The 10,817-nt window shown below is 51.4% G+C and overlaps 1 protein-coding gene across 1 annotated transcript in view; it reads left to right on the top strand.

The window, feature by feature from the left end:
* The first annotated feature begins 9,974 nt into the window (after positions 1-9,974).
* GARS1 (glycyl-tRNA synthetase 1) overlaps positions 9,975-10,817 on the top strand; it is a 30,071-nt gene continuing 29,228 nt past the window's right edge. Inside the window, exon 1 of the mRNA XM_068145910.1 lies at positions 9,975-10,157. Within this exon, the coding sequence (XP_068002011.1) occupies positions 9,981-10,157 (177 nt within the window). The 5' untranslated portion in view covers positions 9,975-9,980. The remainder of the gene's footprint in view (positions 10,158-10,817) is intronic.

Here is a 10,817-nt window from a genome sequence, read left to right as displayed (position 1 = left end):
TGCTGCCTTCCTGTGGGGGATTAAAAAGGGGAGTGGGTGGGGAGGGCCAAGTGGCCACACCTGGGGTGGGAGGGCCTCTGGCAGCAAGCGCATGATGATTTAATTAACTTCAGCAGGCTCCTGTCAGGCATATCCTGCCCAGCTTGCATTGAGCTGACTGGCAATGAGGCCAGTCAGTGGCAGCCAGCTCCAAAGGACCAAGACTGGCTGTGTTTCAGTGCTTAGTAGCTGATTCATGGTTTGGTCTTCTGCTCCACCCAGTCTAGAGTGAGTTCAGCATGTCTCCCTGCACTTCACTCTCTTGCTTTCAAGAGATCTTCCTCACCCAGAGATCTTCCCACATTCACAGCCCAACCCACTGCAACCAGTCTTCTCTGGTCTCCTGGACTGGACACCATGCAAGGCAGGAGCCAGCAGTTTGCTGGCTTTGATTTACCATCATCTAGGAAAAATGCTGGCTGATCCTGCCAGCTCTGCTTCCTCTTGCACCATCTGCTGTTCATGATAGCCATCCCCAGCACAAAGACTGTGCTTACCTCCACCAGCCTGTCTCCTGGGAAAAGGTCACTTCTGGGGTCCCTGTTCCTGCTGAAGATGGCATCTGGGAAGTGGAGCTGTGCAAATGGTGCTGTGCTGTACCCTGGCAATGCAATGGAATCCTGTCCTATTGCTTTTTCTGAGGCTTTTGTTAACAGAGTGACTCAGAAACATCAGTTTATCCTCAAAGCAACACCCTCCATGCAACTCTCCACCACACAAGAGCATCCACATGTCCTTATTGCTGTCTACTACTACTGGGCTGCCCAGGGAGGTGGTGGATTCACCATCCCTGGAGGTGTTCAAGAGGGGTTTGGACGTGGCACTTGGTCATGAGGTCTGTGGTGACAGGTTGGACTTGATGATCTTTGAGGTCTCTTCCAACCTTGGTGATTCTGTGATTCTGTGGTGTGACAGGGAAGGTGACAGTGCTGGCTGTGATGACCAGTGGGATAGACAGGCTGACAGTCTCTGGACTTGGCAAGAAGAGCATGGCCTTGGGATGGTGGGAACACATCTCCCACCAGCTTTGTACCACCAGGTAATGCACAAGTTTGGTCTCACCTGTCTGTGAAGTGAGTTACAAATCAAAACTTGATAGTTTCCCATGAGACTCAAGACTCCTGAATGAAGTAAACATTTGTGGTCCCTTTCATTACATAACTACAGAGCAGAGCCAAATGGGTTTCCTCTCCAACAGATGGGATGCTGACAGGTGCTGCTGGAGGCTGAGAGATTGAAAATCAAAGAAGATGCCCTGTCTGGTCTGTTACTAGCTTGGAGAGAGAGGAGCAGGTGAGATCTGATTTCTTTATTCTGCCAGGCTAGTCAGATGCTGTAGCAGTACAATAACACAAACATGTATTGTTTTTTTCCTCTCTGTTCTGCTGGGTCAGGACAATATTATTACCTTGCCTTGAAGGCAGGAGAGTGAAATGTATCTTAAAGATGGGAGAGTGAATTATGTCCCTTGAGACAAGGAGGATCTGCTTGCATTGCAAAGGTCCCAGAAGAAGCAGGGTTATGTCAGAATGGTATTCTGTAAAGTAATAGAAAACAAAAGCTTTTCTTTCTCCCTACATAAATAAATTCTGTGCTTCCTTTGTGGTTCAATTTTAAAGGCTTGCTGCATTCAAGGAGGATGTGGTCACACTCGTTGGTAACTCCAGATGCTACAAGATATAAACACAAATCTGCATTAAGCTCACATTTTTGATGAATTAAATCTCATGTGCTTTCACTCTATTCTTCTTGCAGGATGATGGCAAGCTGCTAGAGTTTTCATGCCCATTAGAGAGCATTTGCCCAACATCTCAGATATCTCCTCCTTGATTTCTTTGACAGGATCCAGTCTTTTGTTACTTACTGAGGTCACTGTAGCCTAGGAGAGAAATCAACACAGTTGTGAATTATGGGCTATGCTGGTAGGATCTGTCACCCCAACTGTTTGCCTTTAGTGTGAATAAACTCCAGATAATTAAAGATGAGTTCAAGTTACAGCACTTCACTTCTGGCTTCTGAATTCCTTGTCTGGGTTGAGTACTTTCACCTGGGTCATTAGGAATCATAGAATGGTTTGCTTTGGAAGAAGCCTAGCATCACAGCAGGGGAGCTGCATCTCCACTCAACTTTCACCAGACTTAATCAATCAATCAATCAATCTCAGAATGCTTTCATCATGGCTTGTTGCATGGCTGTTCTTCAGGTTTAGACATGGTACCCCCAACTGTTTTTTTCACCTGCAAAATATTTCCATTCCATCTACCACTTTCTGCTGCTGAGCATCTGAAGGAGAAGGAAAGCAGCACCCTGGCCAGACTGAAGTACTGCATTTTGAAGCCACTTTGGAAGACAATGTGCAGTGCTGTGATACACCAGTGAGGGAAGGGTGTCCCTAAGTGCACAGCCACCCCAGGGCACGATTAGAGGACTTTTCCATCCAAATGCTCCATTTAGTATAACTAACCACCACTTTTCATTGTCACTTACTGCCCACTGGAAGCCCTGCAGTAACGCTGTTGTCATCTGTATGCAGTGGAGCCTAGGGAGGAGGGGAGGGCAGGATGTGTATAGTTATTTGATAGGCTCTTCATCAGGGCTGTGTTTGGATCTACCCAAGTGCACAAAGCACTGCAATTTAGAAAGTCTGGGCAGTCTTTGGCAAGGTCCTCTTTGTACATCCAAACTACAGCCTAACACATGCTCCTTGAAACAGTCAAGACATATATAAATGCACTCTTGCCTTACCTTGGGAGGCTACAGCTCTTATTTTCAGTTAAACCTCTAAGTACATTAGGCCAGTAGGTCTATGTTGGATCTGAAGGATGCCTCAGCATGGGTTTTGCAGCTTGTAAAACCCACAATGGCACAATCAGCTATAAGGCAGTATTTTTCCCACCTGGGAAGAGTCATGGACCTTTGGATGTGAAACTAAACCACTGATTATTTCTAGCAGATTCAGACTAAGCAACTTGGCTCTTTTCTTCAGATTGAAGAGCTCTGTGCTCCCCTGTGAGGAGCTACCACTGGTTATTTCTAGCGGATTCAGACTAAGCAACTTGGCTCTTTTCTTCAGATTAAAGAGCTCTGTGCTCCCCTGTGAGGAGCTTCCCTGCTAGATCAGGTTGGGTCCATGTTGAGGAGCAATGTGTGTGCACTGCCTCAGGAGAGTTCAAGTGAGAAGCAAGACAGTGAGGGTGAGTCTCATTCCAGCTGTTGTCAAGAAATTGACTTTTGGTTGCCAAGCTGAAGAGCTTTCTTCCTGATGGCTGGCACAAGGAAGTCACCAAGAAGGTAAAAACAGAGAAGGAATTAGTGTTTAAGGGAAAAAAAAATAATATATTGCAGCATTTGGCAAAGCATTTTTTCCTTTGTATCCTTCTATGAGGTAATGATCATCCATCACCTGAGTTATGTTGGTGGTCATGACTCCTCTCAGGACATACATATGAATCACTGCTGTACTGTGTGTGATGGGCTGGAGGGACAGCTCAGTCCTTGGGGAAGCGTCTCGTGACTGGTGGCTTTTATTAGACCTACAAGAAAGCCACTCATGGTGGAGAGAAGCACTTCAGATTCCAGCTGATTCACATTTTATGTGTTGTTGTAAAAGACCACATGCTCACTTAGCATGCAATCAGTGGCTGGAGGGAGGGTTTTTTTAAACCAGACTCATAACAGGTCGTGGCCAGTCGCTAACCTCTAGCTCTCATGGTCAGAGGTCCCTCCAATGCACGGGGGGACCCTTGTATCCTGCACTGATGCCACATAGTCTGGAAATCCCTTGGAGTAACCCCCTGGCTCCAAGCCAATGCATGAGGTTAAGGCATCACTAGCCATTCAGCATCCTGTCCCACCAGAGACTGGATGGGAAATATTGATTTCCTTTAAGTGCTGAGGAGCAGAGGCAGATTCACAGATGCACTTCTCTCTCTGTTCATAATCAGCGGGAGCTGAGGACTGCTGGGGCTCAAGTTTTCCATTTAGGCATTGACCCTAGGTGGGCTGAACAGAGGATGTGATATTGCACCACCCATCAGGGGCCTTGTGTTTATTGTGGGCTTGTCTCTCCTTGGAAGTAAAGGAAACACAAAGTCAACCCCACTCCCATGCCCTGTTGAAGGCTCCAGTCATGGAGCAGGAAGGTAACACTGAAATAAGTCTTCATAACCTGCAAGATCTTTAGTCTTCTGCACCAAACCAAAATGCATCTCCACCAAGCTGGCCTATATTCCTCCTGGCAGTCCCAATGTGCCATGTCTTGCTACTCCTTCTATAAAATGTCACAACATTCCCAGGGGATGTTTTCAAGCCAAGGTGCCCTTTAAGACCTGAACATCATGTCTAGGAATAAACCACTTAGGATCAGAGGTAGAGGTCAAAGAAAACACAACTAAGGAGGCATGAGGTTTTCTGTCACCTGGTGACAGCAGTAACTTGTCTCAGATTTGTTTGGCTCATATATATGATGCTTTCAGAGATGAGGCTTAAGCATCATCAGCACCATCATCTTCTGAGTGCTGCACATGGGTGCAGTTACTGCCCACTGAAGGAGGTTATTGATCTGCCTCCTGTGAATGCTTTGAGAGCTAGGGCAGAAACATGCTTGTTCTACAGCCCTCAAATCAGCAGCACCCATAGGGGAAGTTCAAAGAAATGGCTCCTCCAAGAACAACCCACAGCCAGTCACTTGAGGGACAGAGAGCCCTCTCCAGGAGCGTCACAGTCTCTTTGCAATTTGGGAACCTTGAGGTTGAAAGCTCCTCTGTGGCTCACACCTGAAAGGACAACACTTCATCTTCTCTGGCTGAAGGAATCTGTCTTAATTAAAGCATTCCAGTTAGATCTCAAGACTGAATCACTGCAAAGTGCCAAGGACAAGAGTCATTAATACTGGAACACAGGTTCTAAACAATTTTTAATATGCTCTGCAAGGCATTCATAAAAGGCCCTTAATCAGTATGCTTTTCAGTTCCTTGCATTAGTGTTTGCAGAATTTACATTCACAGCAGATCAAGGGTTGGGAAACCAACATGCATTTCTATCAGAGCTCTTGCACAGCCAAACCTGAGAGACCACCTGGCTCCAAGCTGTTGGGCGAGTGTGACCAAATGGATCAGACTGGTTTAGTGGCCTGTGCCAAAACAAACTGATGGTCCCAGTCTCTGAAGAACAGGTGTCAGGGCACACCATCGACGTAGGTGGAAGTTTATTAGTCACTCTCAGGGACAGCAACCAGGATTTTGTTTGGCCAGCTCAGCCAGGGGAGGTTTAGGCCAGATGTTAGGAAGAAGTTCTTCATAGAAAGGGTGATTGGCCATTGGAATGTGCTGCCCAGGGAGGTGGTGGAGTCACCATCACTGGAGGTGCTTAGGAAGAGACTGGATGGGGTGTTTGGTGCCATGGTTTAGTTGATTAGATGGTGTTGGGTGATAGGTTGGACTCAATGATCTCAAAGATCTCTTCCAACCTGGTAAATTCAATTCAATTCAATTCAATTCAATTCAATTCAATTCAATTCAATTCAATTCAATTCAATTCAATTCAATTCAATTCAATTCAATTCAATTTCTATTCTATTCTATTCTATTCTATTCTATTCTATTCTATTCTATTCTATTCTATTCTATTCTATTCTATTCTATTCTAATATTCACAGGCACTGTTGGCAGTTTAAACATTACTGCACTGTGCCCTGGTAAGAGCAGGGAAATGATGGCTGAGTTGCTCTCACAGCTGCAGCTGCTCATGCTTGGAGGTCCCAGATCTTCACATGCAGCATTCATGTACCCTCATGGCTTATGCCATAGATTTGATCACTCTCTCCCTGCAAAGGTATGGGGCTAGGCTGATACTCCTTCCTCCCACTGCTGGTGGTGAGGAGAACCATCATCTCACGTCAGGAGCACAAAGAAGCACAAACTGCCCCAAGGGAAGAAGGGACAATGAGCCTCATCCACGAAGGTACTTGCATGAGTGCAGGGGGCTGGACAGTTTGAAGCTAAGCATATGCTTAAGCGTTTGGCTGGATCAAGGCCAAGGGTGCAGAAAATAAATTTCCCTCAAGGAGAAACCTCTAGGAAGAACCAAACCCTAGAGGAAGCTCAGGGTGAGGTTTGTGCTTCCTATTTCAGTCTAAAAAAAGCTTTGTCCCAGGAGGGGGTGAGTTTCAGTAACTTCCAGTGTGTCTGTGTCCCACTCCAGACACACCAATTATTTTTTTATACAGAATAGGGGTGATGAAAGTAAACCCCCCCAAAATGCAGATGAACCCTCAGAGCCTCATTCCCTGCAGTCAGCATCCAGGGGCAGAGCATCATCACTTTGTGAATGATTCATAGAAGGGATCTATCGACAGCAGCAGAGAAGGTTGTTGCAACAAACTTACACACCTCGAGATGAAAACAGGACCTGGTGACAGATTCATGCCATGGTTAATTGCATGCTCTGTGCTATGAGTTTGGATGAGGCCAGCTAGATCTCTCCTCAAGCACGACTTGGGGGTGGTCAGGAGCTGCGGGTGCTACCCTACAAGCAGGCTAGATGGAGGCATCCTGTTTTGGAAGCTAAAACCACACAGCCCTATAGAGGCAAGCCAGGTTAAGCCATTTCTGTGCCTGCCTCAGGCACTGCTTAGTTTCCTGCCAGCCTAAAAATCCCCCAGTGCTGGGAAATCATCTTGAACCTTGTATGCACCCTGCTGAGGCTCAGCTTGTGTTTGGAGGGAGACATATGTCTGATTTTGCTACCTTGACGCTTGAAGTGAGCTAGGGAGAAGGAGGCAGCCTTTCCAAGAGAGAAAAAAAAACATAACGGGGGGAGGAATAAAAGAAAAACATAAAGAAACCAAAAGCGGGGGCGGAGGGAAGGAAAAGGGAGGACTTGGTCTCTGAGCGTCCTCTTGGTCGCCCCGCATTGCGAAAGACACTTTTTGCTAGGGCTCGGGTGCCCCTCGGTTTTGCAAAGCATCCCGGCACGGAAAACTCTGTCCCAAGCTGCGCCTCCCCACAACGCAGCGGGAAGCGCTGGCAGGGCGGGAGGCCCCGCGGCGGGGCGGCGGGGAGCGGAGCGCAGCGCAGCGGAGAGGAGAGGAGAGGAGCGGGCGGCGAGGGGCCGCCTGCCATCTAGCGGCACCGGACCCGGGCAGCCACCCCCGCAGCAACAAAAACATCCCAAAGCAGAGCCCAGACCGCCCCCTCCCCGCCGCAAGCTGTTCTTCCCCACCCTTCTGCAGGGGGATCGGGTTGTGTTTTGGAGTGGGGGGTGTTTAAGGAGTGGGTTTGCCAGCGGGGTCTTGCGCATCAGCCAGGAAAATGCAGCGAGACGTAAGGGCAGTGGAGCAGAAATGGGTTTGTGAAGTGAGGAGCCAGGCTGAACCGAGAAGCCATTTACGCCTCCCGTCTGGGTGTTTTTCCCCTCTCCTCCTGCACGGCTCCTTTCTCCTTCCTCATACCTCTGTGGAGGATTTTTTTTCTCCTCTCCCTCCCTCAGAAGAAATGCCTCATGCCCGAAGCAAAACTCTCCCCAGTCTCCTGAAGCCTCCCTCCTCCCATTTTGTGGCCTCTCATTCTCATCCTGCTGCTGGCTCCGACGGGGATCCAGGGAGGGGGAGCAGGGGAGCACTTCCATGCTTCTGTTCTCCCTTCGGTTACCTCATACCTCCTTGACAACCCACCCAGACCCTTCAAGGGGTGCTGATACCTCTCTCAGTCCTTGTGTGAGCTCAGAGCACAGGTAATCTGATGTGTTCTGAAGGATTTACTCACTCAGTCTTGCTCTACAGATGCTATCAGCCAGACGCTTTCAAAAGTCCTTTGGGGGAAGAGCTATACCCCCAGCTAGATGGAAATAGGCAGGGAGAAGGTCCTTTTGGCCCTCATATTGAGGTTGTCCCATACCAGGTGGTCACAGTGCTGGGAACCAGTCCTAGGTGTATTTCATCTATAAGGAGAGACATTGTTGGGGGTCAGCAGCCTGTGCAAGGAAGCGTTGTGCAGAGGGGAAAAAAGTTCAAGGCATCAACCTGGCCCACCTCCATCCTCAGCTGCAGCTCCACAGTGCTGTACTGGGGGACCAAGCTCATGCTGCTGTGGAGAAAGGGAGAAAACCTTCTTGGAGGGGGAAAAAAAAAGGGGTATTTTCGAGAAGTGCTGCTGCTTGGTCCTCTATGTTCAGCACAGGAGAACTGAGCTGCACCTGGTCACTGGGGTTTCTCATTTCCCCAAGTCCTGCCCAGCTTTCCTCCATAGTCCCAGCTGGTTTGCCTGATTTCTCCAGTTTCTTCTGGGACTGATCCCACTATCCTCCACATGTCAGATCCCTGAAGCTAGAAAAGGACTGCAGAGTCCTGATGCTCTTGTCAGCTCTGGATTAATTTAAATAAATAAATAAATAAATACATCAGGAATAGAGAAAACTTCCACCTCGTGCTGGAGCACTTCCTGAGGTACGCCAGCGAAATAAAAACAGCAATTTGCAGCCAAATAAAAATAACAATTAAGCATTTGAAATACAAATTTACCATTCAGAAGTGGCAGATAAATATTCAGAAGCGCTCATTACAAGGTGGCTGCTGTCTCTCAAACAAACAGACAGGTACAAAATAGCAGCCTGAATATTCCAATTACGCCAACATCACATCAACACGGACGCTTCTGGTCCCAGGTGGCAGAAAGGGGTGAAGGGGAGATGAGGAGGAGGAGGACAAGCAATGGGCAAAGCGTGTGTGGGAAGCACAGTTTTTGTCTCATTGATCATAAATTTTGCTTTATGCAACTGCTGTCTGGACTCTCCTTCATGGAGGGCTTAAATTCTCAGGGATGGGAAGCTCTCCTGGGGCACCGGTGCTCCTCCTGGCTCCTCTTTCTGCCACGGGGTTGTCCTTTCTCCCAAGGAAGACCCACCACAGAGGAGAGCAGGGTTTGGCCTCTTGCCCTACAACCAGCCCCCGGGGGTGGTCTGGCGGCAGGGCGCTGCATTGCACAGGCTCTGGAGGGCAGAACATGGATCAGTGAAAAGCAAACCACTGCCAAGCACAAAAGCTACAAAGCTTTTGGAGCTCAAATGCTGCAGCTGGTTGAAAAAATAACATCCCTCCTGAGCCCCCCTCCCCCCCAGGGCTTCCCTGCCCCGTGGAGGCGGGGGGATACGACTCAGGGAGAAATGGACACTGTGTTGAGGTAGCCCAGGTGGGTGCTGGTGGTGCTGAACCTCATTACGGGGCCAATGCAGGTATCCAGGTGCTCAGAGGTGATGGCTGTGACACCTCCTCGGGGCATCTGCAGTTCTGAGGGTAGCAAGTGTGGCACGGGGAGGGGGGTACAGCACATCTCTCCCCATGAACATCCTGAGGGAGCGTGGGATCATGTATGGCTGGGTGAAGAGTAGTCCTGCACTTGGGTCACAAGAACCCCAGGCAATGCTGCAGACTCGGGGCAGGGTGGCTGGGAATCTGGTTGTGCCGGTTGCCAGCCAGCTGAAGATGAGCCAGCAGTGTTGTGCCCAGGTGGGCGCCCACTGGCATTGGGTTAACGGTTGGACTCAGTGATCTAGAGACCTTTTCCAACCGTAACGATTCTGTGACCCTACGACGCCCGCAGCACACCGGAGCCAGCGGCAGGACTCTTCAGCCCACGCTCGCCCGGAGCTGGGGAGGAGACCGGCCTGTCGTTGCGCGCAGGCGCAGCACGGCCCCGCAGCGCGGCGTGATGGCGCCGCCGTGCGTGTGCGGGTGTGAATGACGCGGCCGGGCCTCGCTGCGCGCCCTCTACCGGCGCGGCCGCCGTTGTGCGCCGTGCCGAATCTGCGGCGGGGTGACAGCGCGTTGCTGGCGTCGCGGCGTTCGCTTTGCCGTGCGGAAAGTGCGGCGTGGGGACGCGGGCCGGCTTTACACCGGGCGGATTTCATCATGCGGGGGGGGGCAGGGCGCCGCGCCGCGCCTCTCCATGCCGCTGCTGCCGCCCCGTAGCGTCCTGCCCGCCCTGCTGCGCCGCCTCCGCCGCCTCGCTTGCCCGCCCGCCGCTGCCGCGCTTCGTTCCCGGCCCGCCCCGGCCGCGACCCCCATGGACGGTCCGCAAGCTGAGGCGCTGCTTGCGCCCCTGCGGCAGGCGGTGCGGCAGCAGGTAAACCCGGCTCGGCCCGGATGAGTGGGTGACCCCCGGCTGAGGGGAATCCGGTTCAGACGGGTGGCTTCTGAGGTGGGGAGACACCTTCTGGGGAGGATCCACTTGAGACGGAGACATCTGCGGGGGGACACCCTGCGGGGGGGGCTTGCCTTAGGAGGGGGAACATTCCCCGGGAATGACCTGTTTGGGGAGGGGGACACACACCGGGAAAGGCCTTGAGGACGGGGGACACCCGCTGGGGGCGATCCGCTTGGCTGGGGGGAGAGTCCCGGCTGGGGGATGGGGATGTGGCCGAGGGGTCGGGTGTGTGACAGGCCCGCTCGCAGCACCTTGGCTTGGGTCTGGGGAGGTGTCCCCCGATCCCCGCCTGGAGTGTTGCCGGCTTGGGTGGGCGTTTGCCCTCCCCGCGGAGTGTCTCCCGCCAAGCCGACAGGGCCCTGCTTGCCATCCTCTGGTCCCCTGCTCTGGGGCACTGCAGTGCTTCAGCCGGGAGCCCACGGAAGAAAGTCTCCGTGGCTCTCCCCGGGCTTCCCGGCCAGAGTCGGCTCCCGGGGGTGGGGGGGTTGCACTTGTTTCCCCTCGAGGGGACAGTGCTGTGCCCCAGAAGTGGGCTGGCAGGGGGTGCGGGGGAGGCAGCCTGTGGAGGTTTCCCGGAGA

This window comes from Melanerpes formicivorus, unplaced genomic scaffold (genome assembly GCF_026170545.1).
Source record: "Melanerpes formicivorus ecotype bairdi unplaced genomic scaffold, bMelFor1.0.p_v2 SCAF_13, whole genome shotgun sequence".
Taxonomy (NCBI): domain Eukaryota; kingdom Metazoa; phylum Chordata; class Aves; order Piciformes; family Picidae; genus Melanerpes; species Melanerpes formicivorus.
Note: the sequence above shows the minus strand (reverse complement) of the source record. Positions and strands in the feature narration are given on the sequence as shown.